The sequence below is a fragment of the Arvicanthis niloticus genome, chromosome 3 (assembly GCF_011762505.2).
Source record: "Arvicanthis niloticus isolate mArvNil1 chromosome 3, mArvNil1.pat.X, whole genome shotgun sequence".
NCBI lineage: Eukaryota > Metazoa > Chordata > Mammalia > Rodentia > Muridae > Arvicanthis > Arvicanthis niloticus.
The window spans coordinates 124,190,699-124,211,371 of record NC_047660.1 but is presented as its reverse complement, the minus strand read 5'-3'; the positions used below and the strand labels follow the sequence as shown (position 1 = coordinate 124,211,371).

Sequence of the window (20,673 nt, the reverse complement as noted above, 5' to 3'; positions counted from 1 at the left end):
TGGTTCACAATCACCTGTAACTCCAGCTCCAAGGGATCTATCCTGTACCCTCTTTTGTTCTCTATGGACACTGTATCACATGGACAAACTCACACACATATATACATAATTTAAAAATAAAATTTTAAGCCAGGCGGTGGTGGCGCACGCCTTTAATCCCAGCACTTGGGAGGCAGAGGCAGGTGGATTTCTGAGTTTGAGGCCAGCCTGGTCTACAGAGTGAGTTCCAGGACAGCCAGGGCTACACAGAAAAACCCTGTCTCGAAAAACAAAAAACAAAACAAAAAAATAAAATAAAATAAAATTTTATGCCAGGCAGTGGTGGCACACACCTTTAATCCCAGCACTTGAAGGGCAAAGGTAGGCAGATTTCTGAGTTTGAAGGTACCCTGGTCAACAGAGTGAGTTCCAGGACAGCTGGGGCTACACAGAAACCCTGTCTCAAAACACACACACACACACACACACACACACACACACACACACACACACACATATACATATATACATAAAATCTTAAGGTGATATTGAAATGGACACATACGTGCTAGGGGCACATCATTTATCCTTTTGTGTGGGTCTATCTATTGAACAAACTCACAAAGATAAAATTGATGGTACACTTGAAAGCTTTTTAGAGATATTGTCCAAAATTAACCATTTGAAAATATTGTTCTGTACAGTACCCCAGAAGGCTTGTGGGGTATAAGGGAGTTGGAGCAGAGTCAGGCTGACTCCAGCCCCAGATGTTGATGGTATCTTCTGCTCCTTAGCTGTTCAGTCACATCTGAGTGCATGCTTCGTGTCTACTGTGTCTCCTCAATCCAGACCCGCTGCTCCAGCAAGGATTCTCTATGTGTTGTCTCTGGAACATGTTTGTATCTAGGGTTTTTGTTTGATTGGCAGAGTAGTTCCTCTGTACCAGAGGACACCTAATCCTATATACATAGCATATATCAGAATAATAATAGGTTTCCTATAAAACTTCACAAAAGACGCCAGGGGTATAAAAGAGGAAGACATCACATCACATCACATCGGGATGAGGTTTGGGAGACTCAAAAAATATATCCTTCCGGAGAAGATGGCACAGGGTTCAGCTTGAGGAACGGTAGATGGAAAGGCGACCTAAGCAAATGGAACCGGAGCAACAGAGACAGTGGACCTCTGTGCCCTGGGTGCTTTGGCACAAGATGATTTACTTCATAGAGTTTCTGAGAAACAAATAAATGCTTTCATTTTCATGGGGTTGAGAACATAGCTCACTGATAGGAAGTTCAGGCAGCATTCACAAAGCCTTGGGTTCCAACCCCAGAGTTATACATACAAAAAGAAAAAGATTTTATAATCTGCATAGTCTTTAAAACTCCAGCGTTGTTGCTGGCAACAGTACAGTATTCTTTTACTTCTATCAGAATAAGTTGGAGATAATGAAACCACTCCCCCACGCATTTCCAGCAGGCTCTCCTTTTCTGGATGTTGAAGTTCTCAGGATATGAAGCAGATCCTGTTCACACACAAATTTGAAAAGATTTAACTATGTATTCAAAATGCAATCAGAAGACTTGAAGATCTGCTATTTGTCATTATTTTGTGATTCTCGATAACAGAACAGCCTTCACTCATGATGGTAGAGCCTGGCTTTAGTACACTCTTTACTGACTCTGCTCCATCCCCTGAACACTGCAATTTAGAAAGAAGACCATGGCCCAATAAGATGGCTCAGTGGGTAAAAGCTATTGCTGCCAAGCTCGACAGCCTGAGTTTTATCCCTGAGAACCACATGGTAGAAAGAGAAAACTGACTCCCAAGGGCTGCCCTCTGACATCCACACATATGCCATGGCATGTACACACCACACACACACACACACACACGGCCAAAAATGGAAAGAATGGAGCAGGCATCCTTAGGTAAGATGGGGTGACATACAGCCATACACACAGGATATAGGATAGATAGGTAGATAGATCATGCTTAGATAGATGATGGATGGATGGATGGATGAATAGATAGATAGACAGACAGATCATACTTAGGTAGATAGATGGTAGATGGATGGATAGGTAGGTAGGTGGGTGGGTACGTAGGAAAATAACCCAACCTCCCAGGCCTTCTTCATACTCCCTTTTAGACTGGTCACTGTCAACTGTACCATCCTTCAGGGACCCCAGTTGGTGCACTGTGAGGAGATGGAAATCGTTCCACCATTCTCACAGCAGCACATGCTACTCCGTGAATGGAAGAAAGTCTGTCCTCCCCCAATAAAGTTTGTGCTTCAGAGGAAGCAGTCCAGCTGGCAGTCTGTCTCACCGTAAGTTCTGATGGAATTTCACACTTGTTTCAGATTAGGGAGAAAAACATGTACAAAACAGTTGATAAAACCATCTACAAGCAAGCGTTCAGCCCTGAACCCCTGATAAGGTGTTGGAAGGAGTGTCTGGACAAGTCTTCCTTTCATGTCAGAAGGACAAGAGTGGACGAGTTCAATAAGAAGAGCTATTGGAAGAAGCGAGGCATCGCTATTGTCCCCATGAAATTTTCAGTTGGCTTTGCTGCGACAAGCTATCATCAGGTAAAGTTCACACATACAGAGCACGTGGTAAATGAATCTTATGTCCAACACAATCTTGGTCCAATCAACTGATTCTGGTGTTCAAAGAATGCCACATTTCCCAGAGCACCAGGCACCTCCCTGGATATGCACAGGAGAAATGTCCACAAGTCTCCCTGCTTGAGCAGCTTCATGTAGTAGCAGGAGAAAGGTCACTGTGGCAAGAAGCTTTGATGACAAGCATCAGGCATGGGTTGCATGGCTGCCAGGATTACAGGGTAGGAGAACTGGTCCCCAATTCTATGCTATTCTAAAGGAGTGTTAGTCCAGAGGATCAGTGTGTGTTTTCATACCCACTACTGGCAGCCTATCTTCCCTCAACCCCTCCCTACACACACATGTGCACACACACACACACACACACGCACACATGCACACACACATATACATACACACATGCACACGCACGCACACACACACATACACACATGCACACACATATATACACACACACACATACACACGCACACACATACCCTGTGAAAAGAAGCCCCTCCAAGGAAATAAAAGCAGCAATTGATCCTAATTCTTAGTCAGCTGGAGTCAGAGAGGAAACGCTGAGACGTTCTTGGCCTGCTGTTTGTTAGGTATGTGACAGTAAAGGTGTTCAGACTTTCTGAGCTCTAGCTCCATCAACTGTAAAGTGAGACTAACAATAATACTCTCTTAGGATTAATGAGGACTGGCTGAGAAAATTAATATAGGGCACTTGGCAAGATTCCTTGAACACGCTGGAAGTCAACCAGGGTAACCCTAAGCCCCTCCCAGGAGAGCCCAGACACATCTCTCAGGGCTCTTCCTCCCCTGACAGGTCAGATAATATGCCCTCACTTTATGAGTCACATCCCTGCTTGGGTCAGTACGACCATTCCATAGACAGGTACAAGGTTAGTTTTCACATCCACTAACTGGATTGAGTCAATGGACCTTGGATGGTTTTTCTCTGCCACCAAATATTGTACTTTACCAGACTGACTTGAACAGCAGCAGGGTGACTTAGTAGACAGGTTTGATTGACCATCATAGTAATTACCCAGAGTGAGCATAGACTCCACAAATCAAGGGTTAAATCCTACAGGCTATATCCACTCTGACACCAGCTACAATTCATATCTCTGCCTAAATGACTACTACATTGAGAGGTTCCCCCCACCCCACTATCCCAATAATGATTTTTTTTTAAGCTGTAATGATTTTCTAAAACAAATCACAAAACTCAGGAAAGATTTTTACATTTTATTATCATTACCAGCTAATATAAATGACACAACTCAGAAGCAGCCACTGGAAGAGACGCCTAAGGCAGGACACTAGAGAGGGAGAAAGCTTGTCTTCTGGGTGTTCATCCCCCAAGAGGTGCACAGAACTCAGAAAGGTGCAAGGGGACTGGAATACACTCTCACCAGCTGCACCACTCACACACAAATATGCACACAGGCTGACCCACTCACCCTGAACCTATCCCGGTACCTCCTGAGGCACCTCCTTGGCCAAAGGTAACACTTTTCAAGATTTAGAAAGTACCAGTAAGTACTGTGCCGAGAACCAGAAACAAGACTAAGAAACAAGACTTTTGTCATCAGTATGGTCCCTTCTCACCAAAACTATAGCCCCTCCACTATCATCCCTGGGTGCCAATTTTTTATCTTGGCCACGTTAGAAGAAAGCTTTACCTCAGCGGAAGAGTTTTAGTCTTCATCCGAAAGGCCTCCAGCTTCCCCACAGAGCTGTAAATTGATATGCCAAGAACCACTTGGCCAGGTCTGGCAAGAGTCATTCCAGGTCAGCTGCTGACACAGCTGGAAGCAGAGTGGTACAACCGGCCACAGGCTACAGTGAATAAATACTATCATTAGTACCATGCACCTCCAAGCTCCCCAACCCCTCCAAGACACCCCGGAGCCTCCAGGCATCTCCAGACTGGGAGGAAAAACACCACCTTTCCACCCATCTAATTTAACAAAACCTACATAGTGTCTCTGTGAGTCCGACCTGCTCAAAGTTCTCTCTAGGGCACAAAGTAACATAAGGCCTGCCCCCCTGCTTGGGGAGTCTCAGAGCAGAGTTTACCATGCCCCAGGGGTGCCCTGTGGTAGGTACAGCAAACATGCTGGGCAGCTCAAAAGTGTGTGTGTGTGTGTGTGTGTGTGTGTGTGTGTGTGTGTGTGTGTGTGTGTAAGTGTGTGTGTGTGTGTGTGTGTGTGTGTGTGTGTGTGTGTGTGTATGTGTATGTGTATGTGTATGTGTATGTGTATGTGTATGTGTATATATCCTACAGTTCTATAGGTTGGAAGTTCAGAGTCAAGCTATCAGCAGAATCACTCCACCTCCAAGCCCTCCAGGCTCTTCCAGCCTCTTCTGGCTCCTGCCTCTTCTTGGCTTATGGCAATATAACTCCACTGGCTGAGTCCAGCTTCATGGGACATTATCCCTGGCCCATGAGTTACCCCCAGAGTCTGCTAAGCACACCAGTTGTTGGCTTTGGGACCCCCTTAATCTGATCATCTTTTTTAAAAAAATCTATCTGCAAAAACTGTTTCCAGCTCAAGGCATATTCTGAGGCTCAAGGTGGATGTGAACTGGAAGGAATGGACCACTGTCGCACCCAGAACTGGAAAGAGAAAGGATGGAGTAGGTGATGGGGCTTTCCCAGCTCTGGTCAGATGCTGCAGGGAGTTTTGAGAGAGTGGAGACTGAGGGCCCTAAATGCTGGGCAGATGAAGAACAGAGAACCCTCCAGGAACTGAAGATTAGAGAGCAGGAGCCAGAGTCGGAGAGGAGTCATGGTGGGATTGGACCCAGGACAAGGCAAGAAGAGACAGTGATGCAATGGGTCAGGGATGAGACCAGCCCCTAAAGGACAGCTGTGACAAGGAGCAGGGCTTTCAGCCACAGGTGAAAGGGAGTCACCTTGCTCACTTCTGTCCCTTGCTTCTATTCACATATGTCACATCAGGGGACCCTGAGCTTCACAAGGGTCCATTTTCCACAGCCTTAAGCCACTGAGATTCTGTCGGACAATGACTGGATTTCAGCCTGTGTCCCCACCATCTATGCCTCACTTGAAGCAGATTGTTCATGTTTGTGTCTAGACAGAGATCGGGAAAGCATCCCACTCAGTAGCTTCACAATCAGCCCTCAACTCACTTGACTTTCAAGTACTTGAGACCAGGTGGTCGTGATCAGACATGCTTTTAACCCTAGCACTTGGGGCACCTCAGTCCCCCAAAGTCCTCCAAAGCAGGCAAATTTCTGTGAGTTCAAAGTCAGCCTGAAGGAGTTCTAAGCTGGCTAGAGCTGCATAGTAAGACCCTGTCTAAAAAGGAGAATATCCAGATTGCTAAGTAGGGAAGTTCTTTCCAGTTGACTTTTGTTAGAGTAGAGGTAAGGTCAAGACCCTCTGAGGAACCTCACATCTCTGACCTCCCTGCTCCAGAGGGTGAGGTCTCACTACCTCATTTCTTTTCCTACATTTTTAGAAATTATTTTATGTATGTGAGAGTTTTGCCTGCACGTAGATGTGTTGCCTATTAAAACCAAAAGAGGAAGTTATAGTTCCTGGAAACTGGAATTACAGTTGTGAGCTGCCATGTGGATGCTGGGAATTGAACCTGGTTCCTCTGGAAGATCAGCCAGTGCTCTTAACCTCTAAGCCATCTCCTCAGCCTCTCCCTCATCTCTTACACTGAATTTCCCCGCACTGGCTGAGGTACTCCCTCTGGACTATCTTACAGGCAGCTGCACTCGTTCACATCTACACCGATGGCTCTGTGTTGGTGGCACATGGAGGCAATGAACTGGGGCAAGGTATTCACACCAAAATGTTACAGGTAAAATCGATAAGTTCATCTTTGCACACATTGTTGACGTGAGTGAAACTTGGGGTATCTTTTAAGGTAAATGATGACCAGTACACTCAAACATAAAGACCTTGACTAGCTGAAAGGCTTCTTGCATATAAACTACAATGAACGAACACGGTGACAGAAACCCATGCATGTACAAATGCTCCTGAGACTGCCAGGGGTGAGAGGTGGAAGAGGTTATTAGTAAAGCCACCACTCCTGAGCCGGCAGAACACTATGACACAGGCTCCACACACCTACAGGAGCTAACAAGGGATTGGAGAGGGCCAATGATTCATCATTGACTATCAAGACTCTCTCTCTCTCTCTCTCTCTCTCTCTCTCTCTCTCTCTCTCTCTCTCTCGTTTAGTACCAGGGGTTGAATTTAGAGCTGTGTAGCTGTGTGCAGCTAGGCAAGTGCTTTAACACTAAGCCATAACACCAGCTCGTTTTCATTTAAAAAAATAAAAAGATGCATGCTGGTATGGTTGCACACAGTTTTAATCCTGGCACTCTGGATATATAGGCAGGCAGATTTCTGAGTTCCAGTCCAGCCTAGGCTACAGAGCAAGTTCCAGGACAGCCAGGGCTACATAAAGAAACCCTGTCTCAGAGGACCAAAAAAGAAGAAGAAGAAAAAGAGGGGGAAAGAGGAGGAAGAAAGAACAAAGAAAGAAAAGAAAGAAACAAAATAAAAAGGGAAGCCACCAGAAGGATTCATTTGAGTGCCTACCCCGCCTCGTGTGTGCGCAAGCACACTCAGGTAGTTCATGACATATGGAGGTCGGAGGACACTTTAGGAGAGTCAGTTCTCTCCTCCTACCACAGGAGCTCTGGGTATCTAATGTAGGTCATCAGGCTCTGTGGTAAGTACCTGTATCTGCTAGGCCAACTAACCAGCCCTAACCTATAATTTTAAAGGCATATGATCTCAGAAAAAAAACCAGAATCCTTTGAATTAAACACATTCTACATAATGATGGGCCCTTCAGATTACTACAGTGTAGTTTTCATCACTGCACCTTAGCTCTCTTAGAACATGCCTCCCACATTACACATGGAAGGATTCCTCATTCAGGCACGCTCAGGCCTCTCCTCCCTGCTCACAGTCCTGCCACAGACAGGCCCAGTGACCCCTGAACACCATGGGCTGCAGGAAAGAAAGCATATGATTCATGCAAGGTCAACCAGCCTCCTTTTCTAAAACAGATAGGCAGACTCTGAGAGAGGACTCTTTCCCCAGGGATTGTTTAGGAAGTAGGCTAAAGGTCAGGGGTCATCAGTAGCAGTTCTGTGCAGTGGACAAGCCTCCTGTTGTAAATTATATGGTCATGGAGAAAGGAAAGCAAACGCCAGAGGCTGAGTGAGGATCCTAATGAGACCATAACGTCCCTAGGGACAGACATGCTTGTCAGCCCTCTGGCCCCTTTTTTGTTATTTTATTTTATTTTATTTTATTTGAGGCAGGTTCTCACCATGTGTCCATTGCTTTTCCAAAGGACCCATTCAATTCCAAGCTCTCATATCAGGTAGCTCACAACAGCCTGTAACTCCCGCTCCAGGCAGATCAGACTGGCTTTTGCAGCGTCTTCCTCTTTTCTCTTCTATTGATTCCCACTTGCTTATATTTTTCTAGTATTTGCTGTTCACTTTTAAATTTTCTGTTCTTTTCCTCTCAGCTTCTCTTAGGGATACCTATAAAAATTAAGATAATGAAGGTGGGGCGGGGATAACATTGTCATGGGTAGTAGCACAGGCACTTGAGATGGAGAAGTAAGTGGATCTTTGTGAGTTTGAAGACAGCCTGGACTACAAAGTTGAGTTCTAGGCCAGAGCAACATAGTGAGATCCTGTCTCAAAGAAGAGGAAGAGGAGGAAGAGGAAGAAAGGAAGAAAGGAAGGAAGGAAGGAAGGAAGGAAGGAAGGAAGGAAGGAAGGAAGGAAAGGAAAGGAGAAAAGAAGGGAGGGAGGGAGGGAGGAAGGAAGGGAGAAAGCTGACAAGATGGGTCAAGGGTGCTTGTTACCAAGTCTAACCACTGGAGTTCAAGCCCCAGGACCCACGTGGTGGAAGGAAAGAACTGACTCCTGAAAGTTGTCCTCTGATCTCCATATGGGTGCTTTGGTATATACATAGACAGTCATAAAAACTAAATTAAAATGTAATAAAAATTGTTTTTAAAATAAATCATTTTTCCCTATGTAATCCAATAGCTTAAGTTTTTTTTATATAGAATTCTTTATTGGATTTGAATTAAGTCCTTTCTCACAGGTGGCCAGCCGTGAATTGAAAATACCCATGTCTTACCTGCACATCTGCGAAACAAGCACAGCAACAGTGCCCAATACGATCGCTACAGCAGCGTCCGTTGGAGCAGATGTCAACGGCAGAGCCGTGCAGGTGACCAGTCCCATCTCTGTCCCTGGGGAACTTTACCACACCTCTGGTTTCTTATCTGCACACAGGCACTGTGGTTGGCTTCAGGGAAGTGACCCATCACTGAATGAGATAGTTTTTCTATTCCTGGGCAAAACCATGACCAGGTTAACTTATAGAAAGAAAGGTTTGTTTGGGGCTTATGATGCCAAAGAGATAAGAGTCCATCACCATCATGGTGAGGACACATGGCGGTAGGCAGGCACAGCAAAGGAAACAGTAGCAGAGTGCTCACATCTTGGACCACAGGCAGGACACAGACTGGAAATGGTGGAAGTCTTTGAACTCACAAAGCCCACCCCCACCCCCAGTGGCATTCTTCCTAAGCCTCCCCAAACAACACCAACTGGGGACCAAGTACTCAGAGACTCTGGGAGATATTTATTATTCAAACCACCACAGCTACTAAATAAAAGGCTAGACAACCAATATATTGGGAACATATAAGAATTAGAGTATATGAATTAGAGTAAGGCAATACATAGACCCAGAATATAATGGTTCAGACACAAAAGTCCCTTTCATGCTCATATCTGAGTCCAGAGGGAGTCTTCTGTCAGTCAGGAATCCAGAGTGATAGTGGCTTCATCAGGGTGTGGCCTTCAATGTGGCTCTGAGCAGAAAGTTGGCGAACACAGAAGACAGGGAAGGTGTATGCCCAGCTCCTGTGAAGGAGGGAGACATCATTTGGGTGAACAGAAATTCTATTTCTGGGAGACATGGAAGAATCTCTAAGACCCAACAGTGTAGAAACACACTTGTTTCCCTGGCCTGGTGAGTTCCTACAGGCTGACTAACTGAGCCCAGCCCAGCCCAGCAGACATACTAATTACAGAATGGCCACTAGTGCCCCCACCAGAACATCCAGAGCCACCTTCTCTTGGAACTGTTTTAATTAGCATACAAGGTAATGGGTTTCTTATTAATTTAACTGATTTGGGAGTACTGATCTTTTAGTTTGATTTGTTATCTTTTTATTATTTTAGTCTGTTACTATTTTTTTTTTATGTTTATGGGTGTTTTGTCAACATGTTATGTCTGTGACCCACATGCATGCTTGGTGCCTGCTGGAGGCCAGGGTAGGGTGTTAGATCCTCTGGAACTGGAGCTACAGAGCTGCCATGTGGATGCCAGGAACTGAACTCAGGCCCCCTGGAAGACTAGCTGATGCTTTTAACTGCCAAACCATTTCTCCAGCACCGGGACATTTCTGAGACAGCGTCTCACTATATAGCTAAGGATGCCTTGCAACACGTTTTCTATCCCCAACTGACCTCAGACTCATGACAATCACCTATAGAATCACAGGTGTGCACTGCCACACCTACACATAGGTTCTTTTGAATTAGACTGAATTTGTCATGTTTTTTCTTTTTTCGTCATGTTTCTTCTATGACAAACACTTTTTTCATTGGGGCATCGTGGGAATGCATATTCCTGCAGACCACTACAACTGCCACAAGAACTGCCTTCAAACCAGTCTTATTTATGTGAAAACACTTCTGGGCGGTAGGGATGGGGCACAAAACAAGTGAGTTCTTCTCAGAACAAATGTATAAAAAAATTCAAATCCATGAGCTTATATTTGGAGTAGTCTTTGACACAAGAGGTAGGCAGGCCAGGCACTGTGGAGTTGCCAGCTTAGCTAAGAGTTGGAACATCTAGTTTTAGATCAGAAACGGTGGGTTTATAGTTCTAGTTTTGTTTATTTGTTTTGGTTTCGTTTGTTGGGACTGTCCTGGAACTCGCTCTGTAGACAAGGCTGGACTGGAACTCAAGAGATCCACATGCCTCTGCCTCCTGAGTGCTGGGATTAAAGGCATGGCCACCACTACCCAGTTTAGTTCTGTTTATTTAAGATTTACTTTCTGTTTTGTGTGCATGGAATTTTTTATGCCTGCATGTATGTTTTAAAATCAACTTTCTTCTTTTCTCACTTCAAACCCAAAGCCAAGGCCTTTACATGGTGACTTCATGAGAGACAGATGGACAGATGGACGGATCAGCAGAGTTGAATGTTTTAGACTCAAAAGGATAGTGGCCTGTCATTGTAACAAGCACAAGTTTGAGTAAAAATACAATGTTTATTCTATTTATTTTAATAACTGGAAAGCACAGAGTAAAGTTCAAAGGTGTAGTTAAAGAAAAGAAGGAAGTAAGGCCCGGATATTCTATGAACGAGAATCTGAGAGTAGAGTTGGGCTATTTTCATAGGAAGTGAAGCAAGATGGGGAAAGCAAGCCCCATAGTTGATGCTAACCTCACGGCCCGGCAGTGTGCTGTCTTTTGTTCCCAAAATATAAGGAGCAGGGGAGCACTTGCTAATCTGTGGCCATCCAAGATCCTTTGCCACAAGTCCTGACCACAAGGCTTTCTTGTTTATTTCTTCTAGAATGCCTGTCAGATCCTTCTCAAACGTCTTGAGCCTGTCATTAAGAAAAACCCGGAAGGGACATGGAGAGACTGGGTAGGTGCTCCTCTTTGTGTCTTTGTGTGAGAGCATCTCAGGTGCACAGCAGTGAGCAGCCGCCACATAAGACAGTCCCTCTAAGTCTCCATGCACAGCTTTGACAAGTTCTCTGAACTGGGCCTCTGTTAGGGTTGAGAGGGTTACTTTCTGATGTGTTCCTGGTCTGTGTGGAGAGCACACACAGGGGAGGATAGTCACTGGGAAGAGGAAGGGTGTGTGCGGAGCTTCCAGAAGCCTCCCACTCAGCTGATGAAGGAAGGAAAGGACGAGCCACACCAACACTGATGCTCTGAGTAGGAAGAGAACTGAAGACACCTCAAAGAAAATGACCTCACAGATCCTACACCTTTTCGTTAAATTATTATCACACACTTACATACTCATACACACTCACACACACTCTTCTTTTCTTTTCTTTCTTTCTTTCTTTTTTTTTTTTTTTTTTTTTTTTTGTCGTCGAGACTGTGTTTCTCTGCATAGCCCTGGCTGTTCTGGAACTCACTTTGTAGACCAGGCTGACCTCGAACTCAGAGATCCACCTACTTCTGCCTCCCAAGAGCTGGGATTAAAGGCATGTGTCACCACTGCCCGGCACAATTACCTGTTTTTAAAAGATTTAAACATTTTTATTTTGCTTGTGTAAGCATTTCACCTGCTATGATAAGCAGTGTCAGAGCAAGGCTTCTGTAGTACCAGGGAGCAGAAATCAACTTATATATAATTTACAAAATTATATATATATATATATATATATATATATATATATATATAGAGAGAGAGAGAGAGAGAGAGAGAGAGAGACATATATATGTATATATAATTTCCACCTTACAAGTGGTATATCTATTTAATCTCTTAAATATGCCTATTCCACAGATAGAAGCAGCATTTGAACAAAGAATAAGTCTTTCAGCCACTGGATACTTCAGGTAAAACTCAAAAAATATCCTGGCTTAGGTAAGAAAATATGAGGTAATCCAGTTTCTTTGGGCCTCAGTCCTCATTGATAAATAAGGTTGTATTATATAATTATGGGAGTCTATTCTAAGCCTCTGGGAGCACACACAGGGGAGGATAGTCACTGGGAAGAGGAAGGGTGTGTGCAGAGCATCCAGAAGCCTCCCACTCAGCTGATGGAGGAAGGAAGGGACGAGCCACACCAACACTGATGTTCTGAGTGGGAAGCATAGTTAAAAAAAATGTTAAACAATTAACAACTCAATCAGGATCAAAGACACGCTGGCTTATCTGCTATTATTTACATGTATTTGCTTGTTTATTCTGAGGCTGGGGATTGAACCTAGGACCTTGCACATGGTAGGCAAGCACTCTGCCACCGACCTATACCTTCAGCCCTTACTGTTCTTTATTGTGAGTAGGGAACAGATATTATCACCAGAACTAACCTGCTACTCAACTTCACCAATCTCCCTTCCTTCATTATAAAACCTTGTCTCCTTTGAAGCAGGTTTGGGGGGGGTGGGGTAAAAATCACTTGTCTTCATATATGTACTGTTGATTGATAGGGGGCACCCCAATAAATTCATGTTCATTAAATACAGAAAGCAAAGAGAGGTGACTATGACATTCAGGAAGGATATGGCACTACGGTTACAGTTTAGCCAAATAAACTACCAGACTACATTGGCATGCACAGAAGGAAAGCCTCTTTAGCAGAGTGACACATAACCACTGAGGTGAATACCAGGGGACAGCTTGAATGAGCTTTAAAAAAAAAAAAAAAAAAAAAAAAAAGGAGTTGAAATGAGCATCAGGTGGCCGAAATGCTATTGTAAAATTATGGTAAAAATTATGGTATTGTAAATTTTTAAATGCACAGATGTTGTGTTTTCTGTGTCCTCTCCCCTCACCCCCATCTAAAGGACTTTATTCCCTCAGAGGCTACAAGGCCTTCATGGACTGGGAGAAGGGAGAGGGAGACCCATTCCCATACTATGTCTATGGAGCTGCATGTTCTGAGGTTGAAATCGACTGCCTGACAGGTGCTCACAAGGTAGGTCAACACTGCCCTGGGTAAGTTAGATCAGCAACCCAACTGGCACTGTGCAGAAAGTGGCCCAGTGTCATTACCTAATGCACAAAAGAGAAGATAATTCTTTCCATTCCAAGGGGTGTTCAAGAGATCCAATCTTCTCTTGGAATCGTCACATAAAATTATAATAATATAGTAGACAAGAGGGAATGGCTGTGACCGACTGAACGTAATTAATGTGTTAAAAGTTATTATTTCACTGGGCGGTGGTGGCGCACGCCTTTAATCCCAGCACTTGGGAGGCAGAGGCAGGCGGATTTCTGAGTTCGAGGCCAGCCTGGTCTACAGAGTGAGTTCCAGGACAGCCAGGGCTACACAAAGAAACCCTGTCTCAAAAAACCAAAAAAAAAAAAAATAATAAAATAAAATAATAATAATAATGGCCACAACATATCAAAATACTTCTATTTACTTATTATTGCTTAACTTCTCTTCCACATCAATATTTTTAAAAAAAAAAAAAAGTATTTTTTGAAACAGGGTCTCAGGTAGCCCAAGCTGCCCTTGAACTTACTAGGTAATCAAAGATAACCTTGAACTTCTGATCTTCCTGCTTCCGTCTCTCAAATGCCTGGCTTGTAAGCATTCGTAGCCATGTCCCGGGTGTGCAGGTGCTGGTGATCACACCCACAGCCTTCTGTGTACTAGGCATGCATTCTACAAACCAAGCCACGCCCCCAGCCCATTAATAAGATTGTTTAAAGACACAGTGAATGAAGAATGTCTGGAGAGAAAAGCCCTCCTGTTTTATTCCAGTTTCTCTTTAGGATACATTAATATTAGGTCAACACATTTTTTACATTTATTTCCCCTGAGGGTGGGGCATGTCATATGGCACATGTGAAGATCAGAAGACAACCTGTGAGAGAAGACTCACTCCTTCCACCTCATGGGCCCAGGGATCAAATTCAGGTTGCCAGGCCTGGCAGCAAACACCTTTAACTGCTGAGGCAGTTGCCTCCCTTTGTGGCTCCATTTTTATTTGAGGTCATTTTTAAGAGGAAAACTCATGTGATCAGACTGTTCCTGTCTTGTTTTAAACTCTGTTTTCTGGTGTTTTTTCATACCAAAACACACAGATAATGATATGTGTGCAGCAGCCCTGGGGATGTCAACCTGAGGCCTGCCTCAGGCTCCCCTCAAGGCCCACAGGCCAGTGCCTCTGCTTTCCTGAGGCTCGCCTTAATGGGAATCTGGTTTCAGTGATCAGCTACTCATAAGACCCTCCACATTGACAGGTGTATTGCCAATTTTAGCAAATAGAAACAGGCTAGCTAATTAAACTCGATTTTTAAGTAAACAACAAATACGTTTCCAGCATAAATATGTCCCACACAAGTCTTGGGACATACTTATTTTATCTGTCAATTCTATCTGAGGACTTTAAAGTAAACCCTTAAAGAAACAAACACAGGAATCTTCCAGAATACATGGTTAAAATCTGGTCTTTTCTGTGCCTTCCAGTTTATATGTATAAGTAAAGGTTCAAAATTTCAGTATTAATGTTAATCCCTGGAAATACTTTACTCTATTCAGAGACACTAAATGGCTGGCCCACTATGGCCAGTTCAGTGAAGCACTGTTGTCTGGGGATGCCCAGCTGGTAAGCAAAGGTTTCCACCTACTGTGTCACCATCTCTTTCCCCTGTGCAATACACAGCACAAACCATACCAAATGTCAGTGTGAGTGTACACTAGGGAGGGCTGAGGTGACTCCAGTCCCTACGGTTGAGAAAGAAGGCTGATTCTAGGGCCTGAGAGACCAGGATTTGAGTCAGAAGAGAATCACCAACTAGTACATGGTAGAAAACAGCTGTAATCCCAGCATTTGTGCTACTGAGGCTGGAGGACCACAAGTTCAAAGCCAGTCTGGGCTACACAGCAAGACTCCATTTCAAAAGTTACAAAGAGAAGGGCTGGGTATACAGTCCAGTTGATAGAATATTTTCCTATCATTGAAGGAAGCTATGGGCTCCATACTGATCCCCAGAACTGCATAAAACTGAGTGTGGTGTTCTGTGACTGTAATCCCAGCCTTTTAAAGGTGCAAGGCAGAGGATTTGTAAAGGCCATTTACAGCTGGGCTCTGGGCCAGCCTGAGTTACATGAGAACCTGTTGGAAGGAAGCAAGGAAAAAAAGGAAATGAGAGAGAGAAGAAAGGAGAGAGGGATGGAGGGATTTCCAATCCAAAGACTAGAAAGGAGAAGCCCTGTTATTTAGTCTAAACAGAAAAATATGTTACCAGAATAAATACTGATGAATGGTTGACAAAGAAAGTCCAGAGGTATTCCTGAGATAGCCCTGAGACACTTAGGAGCTTTCTGAGGCTCCCAGTAACCAATGGGCTCTCTCTCTCTCTCTCCCTCTCCCTCTCCCTCTCTCTCTCTCTCTCTCTCTCTCTCTCTCTCTCTCTCTCTCTGTCTTACACACACACACACACACACACACACACACACACACACACACAGAAGGGCTGGATCACTTCGCTGTTTCTCAGAGAAGGGAGCAGATCCACAAAGTCTGAGGATCAGAGTTGGCCTCAACACTTACCCCTCAACCCTGCTAAAATCTTACAAGCCCCGAAACTTATATGTGTCCTGGATGATTCTCTCAGTAAAATGACAACAAGGCCACCTGCATCCAGCCCTTGTGACATGCTTGTGAATCCACTAGAGACATGAAGCCAGGTTGAGAATCGGGTAGACAGGCAGGCTCAATTATTTACCAGGTGACTCACTCACATAGGCCAGCATGCCCTGGACTTTGGAGTAACTTAGCAGGAGTCAAAACAATAAATGCTGTAGCTCTTCCAGGTCGTTGCTAGGCCTGGCACTCCATGGGAAGTTTGTCAGATATCTTCCCAGCTCTAAAAATGACAAGATTCGGGGCAGTGGTTCTGGGATAGCAAGAAACTCTTTGCAATTCATTTCTTCATTGAGGGGATTGAAGGGGAGGGAACATGTACACCCCAGGGCACATGTGGAAGTTAGACAACTTCTGAAACTCAGGTCCAACATATGGGCTCAGGGTTTGAACTCAAGGTCACCAGCTGTGGCAGCAATTGCTTTTATTCTGAGGTAACCTGAAAATAATTTTATTTTATTTATTTATTTATTTGTCTGCGTATGTGTTACTGAGGATCAGGCCTACAGCCTTGTGCATACTAGACAGACACTCTAACACTGGACTTATTTCAAGTCTTTATAAAGAAGTAACTTTTTATCTGTCTCAGAAAATCAGAACCGACATTGTCATGGACGCATGTTGCAGCCTGAATCCAGCCATTGATGTTGGGCAGGTAGGTGCTGGCCCAACTGAGCAGAAACCCCTTCCTAAGTGTGGTCGTAGGGTAATTAAGGACCTTCTCACAAGGACATGTTACCATAAAGCTTAAAATTGTCCCCCTTCAGATTGAAGGTGCATTTATTCAAGGAATGGGCCTTTACACCACTGAGGAACTGCTCTACTCCCCAGAGGGCGTCCTGCACTCCCGGAGCCCGGACAAGTACAAAATCCCAACTGTCACTGATGTCCCAGAGCAGTTTAATGTGTCCTTGCTGCCATCGTCTCAGACACCGCTCACCATCTACTCGTCAAAGGTAAGAGCGTAAACCAGCGGGGTCCACACTGCAACAGCCCAGGGAGCACAGCCAGAGAAAGCCACCAGAGGAAACAAAAACAGATGCTCAAGATTATCTGGACCAGGTCCCTTGGAGACCACCCACCTAGGAAAACCTCAGGTCTAGGAAAGACAAATCCCTCCTGGTAGCAAGCCTGGAGCCCGGTTTCATTAATACTTTCTCTCCCTGAAAATTATAGAAAAGCTTGGCCTTCTTGAAAGAGTAACACTTTTATTTTAAAACTTTATGTCTTTCTTTTCTTTTCCTTTTTTTTTTTTTTTTTTTTTTTTTTTTGCTTTTTAGGGGAATTTTTGTTTTTGTTTTTTGAGTCAGTTTTTCTCTGTGTAGCCCTGACTGTCTTAGAACTTGCTCTGTAGATCAGGCTGACCTCGAACTCATAGAGATCCACCACCAGCCTCTGCCTCCAAGTGCTGGGATTAAGACTTGCACCATAACCACCCAGCTGTCTATTTCTTTTTAGTTTTTTTTTTTTAAATGGATCTTACAGAAACCAGAATGACTTCAACTCAAACCCCTAATCCTCCAGCCTCCACCTCCCAAGGGCTGGGATGACAAGTGTGTGCCACCATGCCCAGCAGGTCTGGAGGAATGGCCCTAGCTCCATCAGTAAAGCACTTGCCTTGAAAGCACAAGAGTATCAACTTAATCCCTAGAACCCACATAAAAATTCTGGGTGTGGTATACTCTTGTAACCTCAGCACTGGGGAGGCAGAGACAGGAGTATCTCTGGGGCTCTCTACCCAGTTGGTCTAGTCTAATAGGTGAGCTCAAGGCCAGGGAGAGACTCTACCTCAAAGGAGGTAGAGAGTGTTACCAAGGATAGTAGTTTGAGGATGTCCTCTGGCCACCATACAGATGCACACCTATGCACATGCACCCACACACATCACCTCAAAAGGGGTGGGTACAGGATGAAGGCAATATTGAGCTAGATGTGGTAGCTCAAACCAATAACCCCAGCAGAGGGTAAGCTAAAACCTGCTGGGCTATATAGCGTTCCAGAGCAGCACAAGCTAAGCTAGCCATGTCTAAAAAAAAAAAAAAAAAAAAAAGAATAAATGAGATTGAAGACATGATACCACTGAAACCATAGACATCAGTGGACTGAAGACCTGGGTTCCTACCCCAAGCCACCCTCCTCCTTTGCTCTTAGGTAAACTGCACATCTCTCAGAGACTTGGGGTCCTCAGTCAAAAACAGAAATGAATCTAGAATAGCTGGTCGCAATTATGATGAGAATGTCTGACCCCCAACCAAGACAGACAGACAGACAGACAGACAGACAGACAGACAGACAGACAGGAGGGCAGACAGGCAGGTGCACGTGCACACACACACACACAGAGGAAATTGATAATATCTAGATGCATTTCTGGCTGAAAGAATTTAAAGGATTTTACAGCAGTGCTCAGAGGCCAGGGGTGTGGCTAAGTAGCTTTCAGTATGAAGACAGCTCCCACAATAAAGAATCACGTGACTTCAAATGTCAATGGTGTCAGGAAGTAAAGACACTAGCCAGCCTTTAATAATGACTAAAGGAAAGGAACAGCAAATTAAAATAAAGGTCAACTTTGTTTGCCTTGCTTTATGCAGATCATGGCAAACGTCAGAAGGAAGCCTCACCAAGGAGTGAGGTACAAAGTTTTCCTTAAAAATCTTTGGGGAAACTTCTAGCTAGGAGTTGTTACATTGCAAACCCTGGACAAATGACTAACATTTAACATGCCAAAGTAGACCTGGCTGCCAGGTTCTCCCAGCATCCCTCAGTCCCTACCTGTTAAAAGATATGGCTGGTATACTCTACCCCTTACCTTAAACTTCTCCTTCCCCTGGCTGCCTTTCCTGTATAATACAGTCATTTAGCTACCAGCCCCTTTTGGTCTACCCTCTATCCCCATGGCCTTTGGTCTCCTGGCCCTCCCTCTCCCTTCTCACATGGCCTGGTCATGCTCACTCTGGACTTTCCCAGATGTCCCCGCCTCTTCCTTTGCCCCTCCTTTTTCTCTACAATAAACCTTCTCCTAGAAACAGTGATGTGTTTCTCTTTCTTTCTTTCTTTCTCTCTTTCTCTCTCTCTCTCTCTCTCTCTCTCTCTCTCTCTCTCTCTCTCTCTCTTTCTTCCTTTCTTTCCTTCTCTCTCTCTTTCTTTCTTTTTCTTTCTTTCTCTTTCTCTTTCTCTCTCTCTCTCTCTCTCTCTCTCTCTTATTTTTTTTTCATTCAGGAATAAATTGATTTTCTTTTCTGAAACAAGAAAAATAATCTATCTGCAGGAAATGCATCATTTCCAAACTGAAATCTCCTTCAGCCTAGGTATTGCCTCTGGACTTGGGTTGGTGAAGCCATCATGGATTCAAAGGGAGGGGCACCAATAGGCCTTCAGACTCTGACTGGACTAGAAGCCATCTGTTGGGGGAAAGGCCAGAGGCAGCCCAGAGCCTACAGAGAACCCAGGCAGGGCATCCAACGTGGTGGGCATACCGGTAATCCCAACACTCAATAGGTAGAGGTAGAAGGATCATGAACTCAAGGCCAACCTAGGCTATAAAGCAAAATCTCTCTGGAAAAGACACAATAACCAAGAAAGACATGGTGATGAGTGAGTGCGTATGGTCCATGGTCCCAGCACTCAGGAGGTAAAAACAGGAAGATGTTTGGATATTCAAAGCCAGCTTGTGCTGACTCCATAGTGCATTTCACAGTCTGGGTTCCACAGTAAGACCTTGTCTTAGAAACAAAAAATGAAAACAAAGACTGGGGGTAAAAGTCCGCAAAAAAAAAAAAAAAAAAAAAAAAAAAAAAAGCTTGCTTAATGCATATGGCCCTTGGTTCAATCCCCACCACCACCCAAAACAAAACAAAAGCCACAAATACAGAAACTCTTCTGAAAAAGAGGAAAGATCTGGTTATTTTGGGTGCGTTCATGGAAGGTAACAATTAGCCAGAAGAAAAGAACAGCTGCTTCCTCAGACAGAGCGTGGAGGGGATCTCTGTCTCTCTACAGTCCCCATTTCTCCTCTCCTTGCTGTCCTTCACCTGCCCACACCTCACTCACACTCCCTGCCCATGGCCTACAGATGAAGGTCTGTCAAGGACAGAGCCTTCCTCTCCTATGGTACTGGTTAGTAACACAAGCCAGGGTCCTTGGGAAGAGGAACTTCAACTGAGAAAATGCTTCTATCCGACTGGCTGGTAGGCAAGTTTGTGGGACATTTCCTTGATTCAGGATTGATGTGGGAGGGCCACTGTGGTCAGTCCCACCCCTGGGCAAGTGGTCCTGAGTTCTATAAGAAAGCAGGCTGAGCAAGCCATGGAGAGCAAGTCAGTAAGCCAGGTTCCTCCACAGCCTCCGCGTTAGTTCCTGCTTTGAGCTCCTGCCCTGACTTCACCTCGTGAACAGGACGTGTAAGACAAATAAACTCGTCCCAAATGGCTTTCGATTCTGTCGTTTCATCTCAACAATGAAAAGCAAACTCAGACAAGCACCTTGCTTCCCTTAGCCCCAGAGTCATAGTGAGGGACTATTTCCCCCTCTGCTTATGAGGTTGGCAAGTTCAAACCATTGACTGTTCTAATCAGGGTGCCCTTCTCCTAGCCCACAGAAACACATGGACACC

At 44.6% G+C, this 20,673-nt stretch overlaps 1 protein-coding gene across 3 annotated transcripts in view; it reads left to right on the top strand.

The window, feature by feature from the left end:
• The window catches only part of LOC117705706 (aldehyde oxidase 2), an 86,141-nt gene that overhangs the window by 48,371 nt on the left and 17,097 nt on the right, over window positions 1-20,673 (top strand). Inside the window, exons 26-33 of one of the 3 annotated variants that reach the window (XR_013109522.1) lie at window positions 2,348-2,575; window positions 6,349-6,444; window positions 8,730-8,858; window positions 11,287-11,361; window positions 12,241-12,293; window positions 13,248-13,378; window positions 16,651-16,716; window positions 16,829-17,001. Coding sequence is in view for 2 of the 3 variants with exons in the window: in XM_076931868.1 (XP_076787983.1) it covers window positions 2,348-2,575; window positions 6,349-6,444; window positions 8,730-8,858; window positions 11,287-11,361; window positions 12,241-12,293; window positions 13,264-13,378; window positions 16,651-16,716; window positions 16,829-17,017 (951 nt within the window). In the remaining variant the exon portion in view is untranslated. Of the gene's footprint in view, window positions 1-2,347; window positions 2,576-6,348; window positions 6,445-8,729; window positions 8,859-11,286; window positions 11,362-12,240; window positions 12,294-13,247; window positions 13,379-16,650; window positions 16,717-16,828; window positions 17,018-20,673 lie in introns of those variants that run through there. The other 2 variants (XM_076931868.1, XM_076931869.1) reach the window with 2 other exon arrangements.